The sequence below is a fragment of the Empidonax traillii genome, unplaced genomic scaffold (genome assembly GCF_003031625.1).
Source record: "Empidonax traillii isolate 1590-97213 ecotype Southwest subspecies unplaced genomic scaffold, ASM303162v1 scaffold30:size3273891, whole genome shotgun sequence".
Taxonomy (NCBI): Eukaryota; Metazoa; Chordata; class Aves; order Passeriformes; family Tyrannidae; genus Empidonax; species Empidonax traillii.
The window spans coordinates 1,387,512-1,405,994 of record NW_020955223.1 but is presented as its reverse complement, the minus strand read 5'-3'; the positions used below and the strand labels follow the sequence as shown (position 1 = coordinate 1,405,994).

Below are 18,483 nucleotides of genomic sequence, written 5' to 3'. Positions count from 1 at the left end.
TAATTGTGTCCAAAATAGTCCTTTAGAAAATTATAATCCTGGGTACATAAAATTATTGGAACTGACCTCAATTCTTACACCATAATCATCTTGCAGAGACCAAGAGGAGACTCACAATGATCTGGTTGCAAAAGCAGTCTTACTGCTACTATTAAGGATAGAAGTAATTGTCTATATTAATAAACTGTATTACTTAACATCTCTCACCACTGCTCTTGAAGACTGCCTTTAACACCTGGGGCAAAATGTATATTAATAAAAATTACTTTTGATTAAAACCATTATTATTATTTTAGCACAAAAAGGAAGGGGGTGGTAGAAAGGAACGTTGTCTTTTTAAATATTTAAATACTCATTATTCCAAAAGGATACAAATTACTGGCTGACTGACAACTTGCTAATAATAGCTTAAAAATGCAAATAGAACTATTATCTCAATTGACACTAATTGGAACTCCTTTGGCAGCCTGGGAGGGCAGGGCAGGAAGGTTTGATTGTTTCCTAGAGCTGGAATTGGGTTGGCAAGGAAGTGTGGGGAAGATGTGCTGTGGATAAACAGGTTGCTATCTGTAGACATCAGAATTCATTACGTCATATTTCAAGAAACTGTTCTGAAGTGCTGTCTTGTGCCTATGTACAATTTTGGTGACAACTGCTGGTGCCCTGGGCTGGTCTCACTCATGCCCACATGGTGCAGGCCTTGCCTGGGCTGAATTGACACAATGGGAATCCAAGCTGCAAATGCTCAGGTCTCACAAAACAGCTCTTACATCTTTTGGGAATCATAAAAATTCACTGCTTTAAAATTCAATGAATTATAAACATTTTTTAAATGCAGTCTTAGAGTAGCTACACCATATGTATATATTCCTTCAGTAATTAATGTGTATATTCTCCAAGCAAAATTTGCTTCCAGAGGGTATTGCTTGAATTTTAATGCTTTGGTACACAGAAATACAATATGCCTATTGTTGTCTGAGTGTTAAAACAGTGAAAATAAAATGCACTTCTATGTGCCAAAATTGAATGTCTGTGATTAAAGGTTTCTTCTGTTACCCAACTAGATGTTTTCAATGCAAACTAGTTTATGTAGAAAACAATGTTAAAATTATATCAGCATATATTGGCACCGAGGCACTCAAGCTCTGGTTGAGAATATATGGCATGAATTTATGCAGCTCTTTACCTGATCCACACAACTCTGCCCTCTCTTGCCTTCAGATGGTGTCTCCAGTGTAAACATAATGGTTAACATATGATTGGAACTTGATGGGTCTTCTATGTTGTGTTGGTGCATATCTTACATGTCTTAAATCTCTTACAGCTAGGCTTCTGAAATAACAATGTGAGAAACAGTTTAGATAGGAAAAGAAAGGCTTGTTTTGTTTTGTTTTGTTTTAATTTGCAGGAGTTTTTGTAAACATTCAGTGTTCTCTTTTGTAATTTCCTAAATTTCTTTGCACTTAGGTAGCACCTTGCAGAAGTGGCTGGCTAGGTACAGGGTGTGCACTGCATTTCTAGCTCAACCACTGCAGTTATCTCTGGCCAAGCCATCCGCCTTGACCTCCCTCCAGGCTTCTGGGAAAGCATGAAGCACCATGACGGATGAAGTGTTTTGTTGTTTAACAATCTGTTCACATTTCATTTCTTCTATATGCAGTAAGTGGTGACCTTGCTTAATTCAGAGATGGATGAGAAAACAAGAGGTGATGTTTGTTGCACATGCTCTGTGTACCTCTCTTTAAAAAGGAGTTTCTGAGCTGGTGAGTTGCGCTTTTATTGTGATGGAAACCAGATATCTATCAGGGATGGAGCAGTGACAGTTTTTAATTACTATCATAATGAATTTCATACAGCTTCTTCCGTTGACAATTGTTTTAGTCTATGCTCTTTCAGAACCATTAAAAGAATAATGCGAGTCTTCCCTGAAAGACATAGTTTGAGGATATTTGTACACTTGCTAACAGCAAAAACAAATTAAAAAAAATCCGTACTCTTCCAGTAATGACTATTTTCTGCAAAGGTGAGTTATTTTGGAGATATATGAGGACATGAGGGTGTATCTGGAACAGCAGGTGTCTGCATCCTGACACAATACAACTTGAGGGAAGGAGTTGCTGTGTGCTTTTGTCCTGTCACTCTGGGAGATGTTTGCTAATGCAGTCTGTGATATTCTGGCTAAGGGAACTGTTTGGGCTCATCAGAAGAAAATTTTGTCATTACCAAAGTTTGCACTGGGACTTGCTTGGTATCTCTTAATGCTAAAGCAGTTATCTAAGCCATAGTTTAAGAGACATATTTTAAGGGACAAAGTCTGCATTTAAGTAATGGCTCTTGGTAGCTCTGAAGGAGCTGCTACTGACGTACTCTGAATAAACAGCGTTTTAAAGAATCACTTTAATAATTTACAAAAATCTCTTGGTGTTATTCTGCTCTAGCTAATGATGACTGGGGGCTGGGTTCCTGCACGATCTCTGCGCCTAAATATTTCCAGATTCTTCCTTTTCTTTTGTTTAGGATCATGATGAAAAACACCAGATTCCTGATGTGAATACAGTGAAGGATTTGCAAGTGCTGCAGAACCTGAGCTCTCCTGGTGAGGTGCATATAGCGGGGCCAAACCCCCCTCCCAGCTCCCCTGTTCATGAACAGGGTATGTGTGCAATGATTCTGGCTTCCCAGGATAAGTTTGGCTGCCAGGGATGACCAGTCTGCATGCAACAGCAGAGAGATGGAGATGCTGGATGGAAATTATGTCCTCCGGGTCATGCTTGGGCAAGGCAGACTGCCGAGATCTTGACTTCAGCATCCCCATCCAAGGGAAGGGAAGGCTGTGTGTGTGAGGGAGACAGTGCCTACCAGAAGAGCAGCCACCTGTCAAGATGCAGATGAACGATGTGTTTCCGGGGGAAAAAAAGAAACAAAAAGGGGGCTGAGTATGTTGGAGGTGGGCTGCAGACAAACTGCCTGTAGCACCTCCCCAGTGGTGACCATTACCAGCATCACCCAGAGTTTACTCCTCATGCTGATTTCCTAGGAAGATTTTTATTGCTTTATTTAAAGCTCACTTGCATTTTGCTGACAGATGCCCTTGCTGCAGTGTTATTGATTAGCATTTGCAGCCTGAGGGGTGTCAGACTGTTGCCATCAAAAAGAGCTAAGTCTGTGTCATGGTTGTGGCTGGCTGTTGTGGAGGCAGCGGGGAATTTAGTGAAAGCCTCTCCAAAACCTGCAATGGCTCTGGAAAGCTGGCCCTGCCCAGTGATCGAAAGCACAAGTGGCCCAGTGGCCCAGGGCTCCAAACAATGCTGCCCAACACATTAAAGTGTTTAAAAGGTGAACGAGCCTTAAAAGGGAGATTAAAGACCATAGAAATTATTTCAAAGTCCCTTTGAATTACTCAGTAATGCATAGACTGTATCGCTTAAGACTAAAGGCAGATAAAAGATGTAAGAATAAGAATTCCTGTGTACATCTCCAGTATCCCAGGATGCCTGTGAGGACAAATGTTTGGAGTGAGCCCATGGTAGGGACAGGCAGCTGCTGAGCTGGATGCCTGCAGATGTGTCATTTATGCATCTCCCCATCTGCCCTAGACATTCTGGGCAGGCACAACCCCACAGCCCCAACATGGCACAGCTTGACCGAGTGGTCCCTGCCAGTGCTGAAATGTGATGAGGGGCTTTTTTTGTATTGTTAGTAGAGTCAGTTGGAATGTTTCAGACTGTGCCTCTTGATGTATTTGCTTTATTTCTAACTTGGAATAGATATCTATACAAACATATAAATCAATGCCAATTTGAACCTTAATGTTCAAAACTCAAATTAGCACAAATCTGACATTATTTTACCACCAGAAATTAAACTGAATTGTTTCCAAATGCCAGATTAAAAACACTGATTAGAATGACAAGTAAAAGGAGACTGCTTTGGTGCCAGAGGCTCAGCCTTGGCAGTGGAACAATGGTAGTAGTGCCATGACACGCTTGAGGGAAGGGATGCCACCAATAACAATTTTTACAGGCACGAAGAGTGAGGCTACGTGAACTTCATGAAGTTCAACAAGGCCAAGTGCAACGTCAGGGCAATCCCAAGCACAGATACAGGCTGAGCAGAGAGTATGGATTGAAAGCATCCCTGAGGAAAAGGACTTGGGGTTGTTTGTGGATGTGAAACAACATGACGCAGCTCGCAGCCCAGAAAGACAACCACATCCTGGGCTGCATCAAAAGCAGTGTGGGCAGCAGGTTGAAGGAGGTCATCCCATCCCTCTACTCTACTCTGATGAGACCCCACACAGAGTACTGCATCCAGCTCTGGGGTCCCCAGCACAGGAAGGGCATGGATCTGTTGGAACAAGTCCAGAAGAGGGCCATGAAGATGATCAGATATTTAAACTGAAAGAGGGTACATTTAGATTGGTTGTTAGGAAGGAATTCTTTACAATCAGGGTGGTGAGACTCTGCAAAAGGTTGCCCAGAGAAGTTGTGTCTGTCTCATCCCTGGAAGTGTTCAGTGTCAGTTTGTTGGAACTCTAAAAAAACTCATCTAGTCAAAAATGTCCCTGCCAATGGTAGAGGGTTGGACTAGGTGATCTTTGAAGGTGCCTTCCAACCCAAACCATTCTATGTTTTTTCCAGAAAAGGCAGTCCTATCTATTTACTGGATGCCATTAAATAGTACTTGTGCTGTCCTCCAAACATTTAAAACCCACCCTCTGTGGTTTTCTCTGGATGCAAATATGTTTGCAGTGGTTGCCTCTGCAGAGAGGTTTGTGAGATGTGCAGGCTGCAGGAAGCGAACACTTGGGCTTTCACTTTACTCTCTGCATCTCACAATTCAGGGCACATGAGCCGTGAGCTCTGGGAGCACTGTAGGCTCCCGGGCTAGAGGAATTTGAAAGTTTTTTCTCTTTTTACCCTTCACTGAGCATTATTCAACATCCATTTCCACAGTCCTTTTGCCATGCTGTTAGACAATCATTTTCCCCTCTTCACAGCAGGAGGTCATACAGAAGTTTATTAGTCTGAAAATTAGCACTGGCAAGACAAAGAGCTGGCAAAGTGCCAGTACAACCACTGTGCCTCACAAGAATGTAGTCCCTGTTGTAAGTCAGCTTCAGGTTTCCTACCATACAGCCCCCCACCTTGCTAGATTGCCTCCTACTTAGCTGAAAGTGGGATCTGTTTGAAACATGGACAGGTTTAGATGCTGCTTCTAATCTAGCAGGAGAGAGGTCCTGCACCCACCCACTCGTAATGAGGGCAGCTCTGCTGATGCCTTAGGTAACCTTGAAAATGGAGGTTGCTGAGTTCACTTCCAAAATGGAAAAAACCAACCAGTGAATCCCTTTGTATTACTTATTTTGAAATTTGGTTTGCATATATTGTTTTTCTTGCTAATTCATCTGCAACGAAAGCTCACATCACCATAGCATCAAACAGAGAAATATAGCTTTTAGCAGGGGGAAAGAAGATAGGTCTCCAGATGCCCTGGCATCTGGTGAGTGTATGTAGCATTTCAGCACAGTCCTGGCTATATAGTAACCAGAGAGTTTAATTATAAAGGTAATTACACTCACTTTTTCTTTCTCTTATATTGCATGGATTCAAGCCAACAGGTGCTTTAATTGTGAATCTGAAGGCTAGAATTTATTAAAAGCTTAGCTTTAAATAATAAACCTGCAATATTGGATGAATTCTACAGCAAATTATTCCACTTGGAGCTGGGGGGGTACACCACACCCTTTTCATTCAGACAACATGTTTCTTGATTTCCATCAGGTTTAGGATGGATGGCACTTTGTGTGACCTGGAGCAATCTCAGAAATTTCTGTCTCCAGTAGCATATCCTCCAAACATTCACCAAACACACATGAGGAAGCTCACAGCCTCCCTGCAAAAAGAAATCATTAATTTGATATTTATTTCCAGTCTTAGATCACTCTTGCTTGGATCTAAATCTCATTCCAGACCAACGTGAGAAATAACTCCATTACTATCACCAAAGGAATTATGTTGCAAAAGCCCCAGAGTAGTTTTTATTTAAAATGTTGCTGTCATAAAATTCCAGACTATGAAATGAAGACCTTGTATTCCCATTCAAACATTACCCACCCCCCCCCTTTTAAAATATATAGATACGTAGTCACAGAACATAAAACATGCTGTAATGATACAAATATATTTTTTGATACAGAAATTACAGTACATTATAAACCATGAAAACAAATTGAGGCACTAGACTGAACATCAGCTCTGTTCTGCACGGGCTGTGAAGCTGATAGACTCGCTTTCAATGAACTAAAGAATATTTGCTTGGTTTAGTAAACATAACTTTATGGGTCATATCAAATTATGTGCTTTGTTGTGAGACATCACCAGGGTTGCTGGTCCTTTCAGAACCACAACACACCTACACAACATGTATCACTGCCACAATATGAAAAATAATAATTTTATTGAATGTACAACTCAAAAAACCCCAAACCCCATCAGTTGTTAAATAAATAATTATTCCATACAGTGATTAGTTTATATTACACTGCATTGGCCATCAGAACAAATGAAGTTTAATAAATAATGCGTGGGAATGTCTCATTTACGCCTCTGTTCATAATTCTGTGCTATGCTCCCTTCAGAGGACCCTGCAAAAAATGAAGCAGAATGAAGCACACCTTGCATAAAACCCTGCAAGCACAAGAAATGTCAGAGATCTGCAGCCAGCTAGGTCGCTGCTGGACCCCAGTGGCATGTTTGGAACAGAGATCAGGCCTCCCCGCCCAACCCTGAGCTTCTTTGATTTGGTTTTTCCTCTCAGACTACACTATCCTCCCAGAGGCTGAAGGTCTGAGCAGTGTTTTCCACCTCTTGTCTGTTGAGCTGCTTGAAGCACCTGTCGCACACAGGGTTAACTTTTACTGAAGACTGTGGCAGAAGTCAAGCTCCTCAGACTGACTCAGACTTCCTGTGGACTAGCTGCAGCCTAAAATAGTCTTCAGTAACATATTTTGTGCTTAGTAGTGGTAGATCTCTCCTTTTTCCTCTTTTAAAATGAGAGTGAACCCCAGAGAGCCCCTCTTGGCCAGGTTTGTCCCCAAAACAGGGAGTAAGACATCAGCATCTGGGCACCCTGCTTTGTCACATGAGGCTTTAAATCAGCATCACACTCACACCCAGCAGGATGGAGTGAACTCCTGCACATTGTCAGAGCTCTCAGGGGCTTTCTGCAGAAGAAAACCATAGCACTAGGTAAAGGTCCTGCCCAGTTAAATATCTTCCAGTAGGAAGAAGTAAAGATAGTCCTAACATTTATTACTCCTGATCTTGCTTTGATTACACAGTCCTTTGGACCTATCTGCTCCTCCTCAGGAGCAGAAGCAAATTCTTACCCTTTCCCTCCCAAGGAATCAGGCAGAAAAGCAGTAAATTCTAGTTTTGCCTGTCAAGCAGGTATTACATAGCCCAACAGGGTAAAACTTCATTATTATCCTTTGTTAAAAATACCACATAACAGTAGCTTGACTACTAGCAATTTGAAATTAGGGCATTAAAATCTTTACATTTTTTAAAACATTTGCTGTACTTCACATTCTCATATTAATGTAAATGTAATCCCAATGGAAACCAAACCCACTTTATTACTTCCAGGCTATTTACTTTTGTGATAGCAGGTATATTTACAGGTATTATGCATTTAACAGCTATTGCCACCACAAATAAAATTGTACGAAATTATTCATGATACATAGCAATTTGTAAAATGATGCAGAGAGCAATATTACTAGTCTTAAATGGAGTTTAATTGAAAATAAAAGTTACTGACAACCATAATTGCAGACTATAGATCACAGCATGTATCCACATAACATAAAGGTGTCAGCTAGTAATTTAACTTATATCATCCATTTAACAAAACAGTGGGAACTATTTCAGAGATGTGAAATACATATTAGAGTTTTTATTTTTTTTACTTCCCATTCTAGAGAATCAACTGATACTTTGGTTCATACAGAGGGATTTCCTCAGTACAGCCCTACAGCACAGGGAAGGTAGAGCTACAGGCAATCAGCAGATACCCACAGGGGTTCTGCACATTAGGGGAGAGGAGAATCGTGCCCCATATGGATGCTATGGGAAAATAACACAAACTCACAGTATCCATTCAAAGCTTAAAATGCTTTGGGTAAAGTGAAAAGCTGGAAGAGGCTGGGAATGTTTAACTGCCTGATCTGCAGATTGAAGTGCTCTTCTTCCACCTTCTGCTCTAGGGTTTAGGAATAATGATCTCCAGAGACGATGAGGATATTCCAATACCTGATGAGATCTGGATTTGGACCACAAGTTTAAATGAACTTTACATTTTTGGCCTCTGAATTTTTCTTGACATGTCGGTAAAATTTAGATTTTTTTTCTTGTATTAGTACTTTGGGGACCAGCAGAACATGCAAGGAGAGGGCAGTAATGAAAGTGTCCTGGGGACTTCTACCTGAGCTCGCCTGCAGCTCAAAGCAGCCTGATTATCTCAAGCATTGGAGTGAAGCAAACCCTGAAATATCTTGGGTGGCAAAGAAAATCCTGGGTCTTTTTCAGAGAACTCTGAGTCTACACTACATAAAGCTTGCTTCTTCCATCCGCTGGGAGAGAACAAAGAGGCAACGGAACGAAGAGGCTGTATATCACCAAGTATCAGATTTAGTCATATACATACCAGAATTTAAAGATCTTTTGCCCATAAGTCCAACAAAGGAGTCTGTTTTATGCCCTGAAAAAATATATTTAGGGGTGTTTTAATACATTTTAACTAAGCAGGCTTCTGAGATAATGTGTTCTCGCGAGGCAGGAAGACAGGCTCCAAAACTGTTTATCTCACAGAGCAGTTGTTCACATCCATCTCTCAGACAACAGAGAATGAATGTCAACCTGACTAATCAGACTTACCAGGTTAGACCAAGGCACGGGCCAGTTAGTAGACACCTTCTCATTAGTTTAGATAGACTTTTTGTTTTGTGGAATTGTTTCTTTAAGTATAATGAAAAAAACAAATTTCCACTAAAGGATTCTTATTTTTCTCCCAGTACAATTCCTATTGATTTGAGAAAATGCACAAGAAGGCAGTAGTGTCTTGGTATAGCCTGCATCTGTGTGAGGCATCTCTTCTATCTGTTGTTGTTTTATTTCTGTAATGTGGAAGAAAAATTTCCTTCACGGGTCAGGCAGAGCCCTTACTGGAGATGAAGCCAATGGGATTCTATGTCTGGACACGTCTGAGCTAGACAGTCTGGCTTTGTATTTGGAATATTTATGAGTTCAGGTATTGCCCTCCTGTCCCATTAGTGCTTCTCAAGGCATTGGATGTGCAGAGGATAAATTACTCCAAGTTTTGGTCTATAGCATCTATCAAGATATAGTAGCTATAGTTTCAGATAAAGAAGAATGGCTCATTTTCATTCCTTATCTAAACTGACTTTTGAGGCAAACTTAGAAATTTCTCTTTGAAAAGAATTTTGCTTGGCTAATTCATCTACAAAACAAGATCCTCAGACCTCATATGTATTAATTGAAGCTGAAGCAGTTTCAGAAAGCTATAATTTTTTTACTTTTGTCAGCAGGTTATTTGGCATGAGCTTTGTATCAAACTCTTTATTGGTCTTCAGAGACATAACCTTAGTGAAAGCATCTTGTGGATAACAAAACACTGGGACGGTTGTTGACCTCTGAGGACAGAGGAGGTGTCACAGAACACAAGATCACTTTTACTTACTAAAAGTCTTGCAGCTTCTGTTTAAACATCTTCAGATAAATTCAGAGGATAAAACTGTCACTGTGCAGAACAAAGTAACACCACAGTGCTGATACCATCTCCTGCTTGGTGTTACACAGAAGCAGAGCAAGGCACACTATTAATAGGGCAAGATAGGCTTGTTCATATGGCAGCACATCATCAATCAGCCCTTACTGTGAGCAAGGGTCTGATTCCAAACCAGACAATGCTGAGAGCAAAGATACAGTATCTTGCATATGAGGACTTGGGCTCTCCTGTGAAAGCATTCTTGGGGATTTGGAAATTCAATACTCTAATTTTCCAGATTTTGTCATCTTAATTGCTCCTCTCTGAGTCTGGCAGTAAGCCTGCCTTGACTATAAGAAAGGCTTACAGAATCCCCCCCTAGGGAAATAAGTGAGAGCTGCAACATCCGCACATTAATATGGATTGAAATTTCAAAGCTTGCAGCAGCTCAGATGAGATACACGCTCACAGCAGCACTGGGGCGGAGGTTTCAATCCTTTAACACAACATTTCTTCACCAGCAGTGCTGCCAGTCCTTGGTTGAAACCAGTCACCTCCTAAATAATCCCGTCAAATACACTATTCCCTATTTAATATCTTCTAATAATTACTTATTTGCATGTTTTTAAAAACTTACTTTTGTGAGAGATCTGGCCATATCCTGATTGGAAGACAAAAGGAAAGAGAAAAAATGGAAAAAAAGCATTGTTGAAAAAGCACTGGCATATACATATGATACTACTGAAATGTTTTGAAAAATCAAATACAAAAACTACCCTACACATGTTCCACTTAAGGGAAATTAAAGTGATGGTTTACAATTGCATTTCTCTTCAAAGAGACTACAAAAACTTGTTTTAGCTAAGCCCACATAATTTAGATCAGTTTAGCTCCAATTTCTTAGATCAGTTCTTGGATCAGTAAACATGTAGAAAACACGGCAATAATTGTACATACAACAAATTTCCCCGCATGGGCAATTCAGTAGCATGTATGAATTATCCCATGAATTGCCATGACATTCCTCACCAGGATTTGCGTGCTGTAATTTGTGTGCACATGGCACTTTAATGAGAAGCCCTCTCTTTTCCAACTGGTGAGTTTATCTGATATAAAAATTGAAATAAACAATCAAACAAACAAAAAAACCAAACCCAAACCCCCCGCATGGTAGCTTTTGAAAAAGATGTAACACACTGAACCCAAGCGACAACCGCTGTGGAGTTTGGGGAGGCACCAGGAGAAGGGGCGAGTGGAGAGGCGTGAGCAGCAGCCAGCCCCCCACCCCGCTCACCGGCATCCCGCTTGCCCATGAGGCCGAAGAACTGCTGGGGCCGGGGTCTCCGGGCCATCCTCTGCAGGAAGTGCTCCAGGGGCAGCGGCAGCTCCTCCTGCGGGGCGACAGCGGCCGGCGCTCAGTGCGAACCCCCCACCCCGTTTTGCCCAGGCAGTGCCCGGCACCGAGCCCCTCGCTTCCGCACCCCTCGGGGCCACCAGGGCTCACCTTCGCCTGGTCACTGTCCGACCAGTCGGACCAGTAGCTGAGGTCGTCGCTGGCTCCCATCTCCTCGGCCAGCGCCTGCGCCGAGGCCAGGAGGAGCACGGCGAATGCCAGCGGGAGCCTCATCGCCGCCTCGACGTCCTGCAGGGGCAGAGGTTGGAGCAGCGGCACTCCGAGCCCGGCGGGGCGAGCCCGCACAGCCTTGCACACACACTCACAGCTGCCTCCGGGGCACACCTGGGAACAAGCCACCTCGCGCGTATAGACTCCACAGGCGCCGTTACACCACCCTCCCTTCCCCGCCACTGCTACAGACACCTCTGGACATACGCACACCCCACACATAATATAGACTGGCACGCAGCTCGGTGTGCACACCAGCGCACAGACACGCACACGCAGCCAGAGGTACCCCTCCACACACGGACATACAGGGTTATACATAAACACACCCTCACACGTCGATGTACATCCAGGTATTCACACCTTCCCACATACACACATCCAGACAGTTACATTTCCCTCGTACAAACATCCAAGTACACACGCATCCACTTAAAAACTCACACAAATAGCTACACACCTTAAATGCTCACACCTACGTAGGGCTGCAGCTCTCTGTACGCACACACACAGCTGTCCAGAGGTACATCCTCATTCCTTCGCACATCAGGACAGGCACGAAAACATGCTGGCACATTCAGAGACGCACAAGCAGGTATAGGCACCCACCCCGTAGAGGTACACACATGCAGACCACCCTGCACACACAAAGAAGTACCCACGGACACTCCTCACAACCACACGGACAAGCGCACCCTCTCAGGCACGGAGAGACTCCCGCAGGCGCACGCACCGTCAGCAGCACGGAGGGCGGGAGCTGCTCTCGGAGCGCATTGACCGGCCGCAGGCGCGCTCCCCACTTTATATACCTGGAGACGGGGAGGGCCGAGGCAAGCTCATTTGCCTAAATACAATTACCCCCGGTTTTATGGTCCCAGCCCCGTGACAGCCCCCGCCCCGGCGAACAGCTCCCGCCCCCCTTTCCCGCTCCCGCGGCACCTCCAGGATCTGCCCGGGGCCGGGAGTAGCGCGGCGGCCGGGCGGCTTCTCCCCGACATTTCCCCACCACACCCCCTCTCCCTGCAGCTCCGCACCCCCGGGGCCGCCCCGCACCGCCGGGGCGAGGGCGCGTCCCGGCGGCAGCTGTGGATACGGGTGCGGACGCGGGATGAGGCTCTGGATGTGGATGCGAGATGCGGGCGCGGACCTAAGGCTGTGAATGCCGATTTTCACTTCTGCCCCCCCCGCCCCGTTCCCCTGCGGCAGGGAGAGCTGGTCTCCGCCGCGAGTGGCACCGCCGGGAGGGAGAGCGGGGCAGGGGCCGGGGGCGAGCGGGATGCGGGGAGCAGGTTGCCTCCCGCGCCCGGGCAAGTTTTTTCCCCGCAGCTTTGCCCTCCCCATACCACTGCTCAAGCAGCTCCGGCCCGCTGGGACCAGAAGTGAGGAATGCACGAAGCTGAGAAGCGCCTGGCCGAGTGAGTGCACCCCAGGTCTGGCGCGTGTGTGCTTGCAGACGGGCTGCCGTCACAGGGCAGCAGGCTGGTACCGCTGGGCTGGCTGCTGTGACAGGCGAATGCCTTTACTGGAAATGAGCCAGTCTCTCTAGGAGCACATCCCTGCCTGCATCCTTCCCCTACGACAGCTTTGCATTGCTGCTGGCATTCGGCTCAGATAACTGCTTAGGCTATCTTCCCTTTCATGGTTGTTCCATCTTATTTCTCCAAGGTCAGCTGTGCATGAGGCTTCTCAGTTAACCTTGCTGCTCCCTCAGCCCCCATGTTATCACGGTGCATGGTATCACAGCCTAAATCATGTGGTCTGGACAGAGTTAACAATGTTTCTTTTGATAAAGAAGTGAGTACTCAGGAGCTGGAATAAGCTCCTTGGTACCACACCTCTGCTTGCTCCAGGATGCTACCATTAAGGTGACAGTAGTAAATCTCCTCTAGAAGGACTTTCATTGACGTATAACTGTGGATCCAAGGAGGACCTGGACCTTTGTACTCTAAATAAAGGTGTGATTAATACCAGGCCTTCCTGTTATGCTGCTGGAAATGCTGCTCAGAACACAAAGTATTCCCCAGAGCACAGCCAGGAATGAGACTCTTCCACGTTCTGGAGGTGTCTACTCTTTGTCTATAGGACTGCACATAAACAGGAAAGATTGTAACCCAGTGACCTGAGGGTCCCTCTAGTCAACACGGGCTGCTTTGCAGGGTGTTTGAGAAAAACAGTGGTTTGGAAAAGGCCAGCATGGAGTACCAGCACCTGATGTGGGCATCTCTGCTGAGACCACAAGTATGAGTGGTGACAATGCTTCTCATTCTGCCTATCAAAGGCTGGCAGAAATAGAAATGTTTAGCAACTCTGGGAACCCAAACCATCAGATTTTCATGCTGCAGCTTTGATCCTTTGTTTTGATGTGTGAACTTTGAAAACTCTGAAGAAAATTGTTTTCTTGTGGGTTTTTTTCATTATGTCATTTCTGTTTACTATAGTGACAATGGAGCAAAGGTTATATATATCAAACCAGGCTTGCCAATCCTACAGATGTTAATGAAGCTCACGTCTCACAGAAATCTTGAGAACTCCCAACTTCCTGAGAAATCAATTTCTATCATCCAAGAGTCCATGTAAAGTATAAGTTTGAACTGAAAGTCTCTGTTCTCTAATTCAACATTTTACCAAAGAGGATGTAATCATAACTTGACCTATCAAATTACAGGGATTTCCTTTTTTTGAAAGAACAAGAAAAGAAAAATTAAAAAGGGGTCCATTCTATTCTTCAGAAACTTTAATGAATTCAAGTACTTTATCTAGACTTATTAGACTTACCTAATAGTTTTGTGGAAGAGAAAAACTGACTAATAGGTCATGCTCACTTTTCTCTTTCTCAATTTCTAAAATAAATTGGCTGTTTAATCTTTCTTTGACCTGCAATACCCAGACACTGCACTACGAACTTTTCAGGAAATGAGCAGATTTCATGGCTATGAGCAATGCTGATTCCTAGGGGGATTTTCTGAGTTCATTTTTTTTCACGTGGAAGAGAGGCAAAAGACTCAAATAAGGAAGCAAGAGCTACATCTTGACCTGAAAGCAGCTGAAGCTACTGTTTTTGTGCTCCCCAGTCACTGCCCTAGGGATGCACTACAGCATGGTAAAATGTCCTTTGTACACAAACAAAAATCCACAGTTTTACGAAAACTGCCTCTTCCTCAGGCATATGATAGTAGCATGTATCTATCTGTGAGTAACCTTGTGAATAAATATGTGAGCTTGCATGGTCTATGGTGAATATCTCTGCTCTATCCATGCTCAGGGCACTGATCTCACCCTCCTGTTCTTGTAAGACCATGTGATTTCTAACAACCAGGATGAAGAGTTTTGTTCATGAATCAAGAGATCATTAGACCCAAAGTAAACTAAATAGGGGTTGACATTTCCGGTGAGGGTGACAAAGAAAGGCACTTTTGGAGTTCTTATCCAGATATTTCCCTAATCAAGGTTAGGAACTGAACTAACGGCACTTTTTGTAGCTTGAATCTCAACACTAATGGAAAACTATTTGGGAAGCAATTGCCTGTGAAACGCACCTCAGAGAATTCTTTTTACAGTAGGCTTAATGTGATACCTCCTGTGTGATGATCCTTGTGAAATGTTTATTTGAATTTTATGATGATGTTTTGGTTTCCAGGAAAATGTCCGATAGTTTAACAGTAAGTCACATTGGCTGCCACACTGTTATCAAGTGATTCTAATACCATTAACAAACAGCAAATGTACAATGGGAAAATAGAAAATTACATGTGACCATGGAAGGTTTTGTGCAGATCTGAATTTTCTGACTATGCACAATTTCAGAGCGCTTGACATGAAAAGAGTGCATCTGGCATTGTTCTTCAGTGGCCTTATGCTATACAATTACATGCTATATATTTAAACCTAGAGCCTAATTCTCATGTATATTGAGATCTCTTTTTGTCACTTTACCAGGGAGCTACAAATAATAGAGACAGACCTAGAACAGTTATTTTATATAACTTCAAAAAATTAGGGATGAGATGCAGTCTACCTAAGCACAGTGATCCTGTCTGTAAACATACGAGACCTCAGATGTTTTCAGTCATGGCAAGAAGACTGGAAATATTCTTATTCAAAGATACAACTTTATAAACATTGGAAAGAGAGACCACGATTGATTACCTCCTAAATTTTTCATAGATATGTGTCTCCAGGGTAAATAGAATGATTTTGATCACAGATGAGGACTCTTTGTAACACAGTGATTCATTTTGGCACCGTGAGATTATTTATTGGCAAAGCATCCGAGTGGCATTGGAAAAATTAGCAGAACTCACAGTAGCATCTTGATTTTCTAAGTGGGGACAGGTTATTGAATTAGTCTTTCCCCTGTATTTAAATTTTTACAGGACAAGTTTGTCATCTTCAGTTTTTCCTTTAATGAAAGATTACATTTTCAGAGCATATGCTTGTACACATAAATGCATATGAAGCATGTGTGATAATTATACATCTCTCTCTCTCTTCCCCCCTCTCCATCTATAAAGAATGAGTGATTATTCTTCTGTCTGTGCAATAAGACATTATAGGTTCAATTATGTTGTGCTCACAGACAGGCAAGGAGGAGAACAGTGGGAACTGCATGCCAAAGGAATGCCCTTTCCTGGGCAGATACAGAGAAAAGCAAGGCTGATCTCACACTTACTGATTCATCTGGTAAGAGCTGGAAATGCAGTGATGGTCTTTGATTCTCACTTTGAAAAGTTAATGGGTTTCCCCACTCTTCTAATCTCTGTCATCTTCTACACTCCCATTACTGCTGTCCATCCCACCAAGCCATTATTATCACTTGCAATTTACCTAGAATAAGCTTCTTTAACCCCAATCTGAGGACCACTTTTGTCCACACTAAGTTAGGCATAGGGGTGGGATGTGAGATCAACTGAAATAAAAATAAATATCAGGGTGTTAAGATGCTGATTGTAAATGTACAATATAAATATTGCAGAGGAGACAATCCCCCAGCCTAGTATCTCTAGAGGCAAAGGGAAATAATTGCAGTCCTGTCGATCTTCTTGAGCTACTCAAGAAAGCATGTCCTTAGAGGAGAAAAATCATTTATTCTCAGCTGTTTGGAAGTCTCTGAGAACAAGAAACAAAGCTGTGCAAAGGCATCTGAACATCTGCAGGAACTATGGGGGAGCTGGTGAGGAGAAGGGCCTCTGTGGCATTTCTAGATCTGTGTTATTTGAATAACAGATGGAGAAGAAATGGACTTGCAGCTACTTGGAAATGCCTTACCATAAATCTCCAAACAGTTTTCACAAGAAACATGGAATATGCAATGTTTGCTAATTTTGGTAAAAAAGCATGACAGAGAATGACATACTAACAGCACATTTCAATAACAAATACAGGATGGTATTCCTCTCATAGAGACAGTGTCTTGTTGCTTTTAACCATGAAACCAGGTGGGGTTTTTTTTCACATTTGCCAACACTAATAAAATGGCCAGGAACAACCATGAAATGTGGCAAAAAATATTTCCAAAAGCTGATGCAGATTGTGGGCATCACTGGTCTGAGCTTGACCAGGAAAAACCTGCAATATGAACTCTCCTCACAGTGCGAAGGACTCAGAGCAGTAAAGGAGCAGATGCTTGAGATTAAGTTCGTCACTCTTGGAAGAAAATTGCTGACATTGTGTTGTTCTGATGCAAACAAAGACCCTGTTTTGTCTCCTTAATACTTATTAGATTACAAATATATTTATAAATCAGTTGATTTGATTCAAACCAAACCTTCTGAGTCTGGAGCTCACTCTCTAAGGCTTTTTGCTTCAGCTGTCCAGGCTTATTTGCAAACTACCTTGCAGTGATCTGTGAGGGTAAAGGGTAAAGTAAACTTACTTCATCTAGAGGTGAAAGCAAAATCCTGGCTTTTAATCTACGCTTAGAGCACCTTTTATGTAGGAAGGACAATCTTTTCTCAGGGACTCCTCAAAGACTGATCTCAGTCTCACTAAAGTTTGCAGATGGATCATGAAAGTCAGGCCCTTGCCCTGTTTTCAACACCCAAGTATCTTCTATCTGATCCTTTCACCAGAAGCTGTCCTCATTGCACTGACCTCTGGCTGGCTCCTGTTGCAGACAGTGGTGGTAGAGGAGAATGGTCAGGCTGGAGTGATAGCCCAGGAGGAGGAACAGTCATGATCTCATACCATGGGAATACACAACAGCACTACTTAGTTATCTGGAAAAGCAATGGACACATGACTGTTCCACTCACTCTATTTTCACCCATGCAACAGCAGCTCTCAGTGTCTGGGCATGAACCTGGGTAACCTTCCCTCCCATCCCTACTTCCAGGTGTTCTCCTGCAGGGAGGATGAGGCTTATTTTGCCTTGACTTCTTCTGCTGATTCCCCACAGCTTCCCAGTGATCATGGCAATGGCAGAAAAGGATTAGCTACTCATGGCTGCTATGATTTGTGCTTAATTGAAACACTTTCTTGAGATCAAACACTGATGAATCATCCTCTTTTCTATGCTGTTTTAGAAACTAGATAATTTATATGACTATACCTTCGTTGAATATTAATATTTTTTCTCACTAACACAGTACATTTGAAAAATGGATTCAGAAATCAGCAGGATAAAAGGGCATCATTTTGGCAACATTTAAGTGGATTCTAATATTACTACAACTACCAGTTTTTTAGTAGTTATGTTAAACAGCTTTTACAAATCCATAGTAACACTATCTTCTTAATTATTTGCACTTGTTGCATCTCAGTGTATCTCCTTCCTCACTTATCTTCAACATAAGTTCATAACACCTCCAGAAGTTAAAAGTTCTCAAAAATTTTTCTTATGAATTTTCTGCTTTGTGTTTGCTTCATGATTTTTAGGGGACTTCATTTTAAATCCTTAATCTGTGTTTGAAATCCTGTGCAACAACTTCTAAAAGCATATTGGCATTTTTGGAACAAACATCCACAAATTTAGTCTTGGATGTATGGTGAGGTAAAAGTGAAGTAAAGAAAAAGAAATAGCTTGAGCACAAAATCATAGAATCATAGAATCAACTGTGTTGGAAAAGATCTCC

At 42.9% G+C, this 18,483-nt stretch overlaps 1 protein-coding gene across 2 annotated transcripts; it reads right to left on the bottom strand.

Annotated features, from left to right (window-relative positions):
- Positions 1-4,921: 4,921 nt before the first annotated feature.
- TAC1 (tachykinin precursor 1) lies at positions 4,922-12,257 on the bottom strand. Of its 2 annotated transcripts, XM_027910863.1 has the most exons (6): positions 12,147-12,257; positions 11,294-11,431; positions 11,084-11,180; positions 10,427-10,450; positions 8,710-8,763; positions 4,922-6,646 (listed from the first exon to the last, which is right to left on the bottom strand). In XM_027910863.1, the coding sequence occupies exons 2-6, from the start codon at positions 11,414-11,416 to the stop codon at positions 6,597-6,599; spliced, it is 348 nt and encodes a 115-aa protein (XP_027766664.1). In that variant the 5' UTR covers positions 11,417-11,431; positions 12,147-12,257; the 3' UTR covers positions 4,922-6,596. The 2 variants fall into 2 exon arrangements, with proteins under 2 accessions (XP_027766664.1, XP_027766670.1); XM_027910869.1 differs by lacking the exon at positions 8,710-8,763 and having other exon boundaries at positions 12,147-12,256.
- Positions 12,258-18,483: the final 6,226 nt, after the last annotated feature.

What these genes read in the sequence shown, in the direction of transcription:
- TAC1 (XM_027910863.1), bottom strand. Translation starts at nt 11,416, where the DNA reads ATGAGGCTCCCGCTGGCATTCGCCGTGCTCCTCCTGGCCTCGGCGCAG. An exon ending in CATGGGCAAGCGGGATGCCG is followed by an intron (nt 10,451 to 11,083) that starts GTGAGCGGGGTG and finishes TCTTCCAATCAG; the next exon opens with GATATGGCCAGATCTCTCAC. An exon ending in CAAAAGATCTTTAAATTCTG is followed by an intron (nt 6,647 to 8,709) that starts GTATGTATATGA and finishes CATTTTTTGCAG; the next exon opens with GGTCCTCTGAAGGGAGCATA.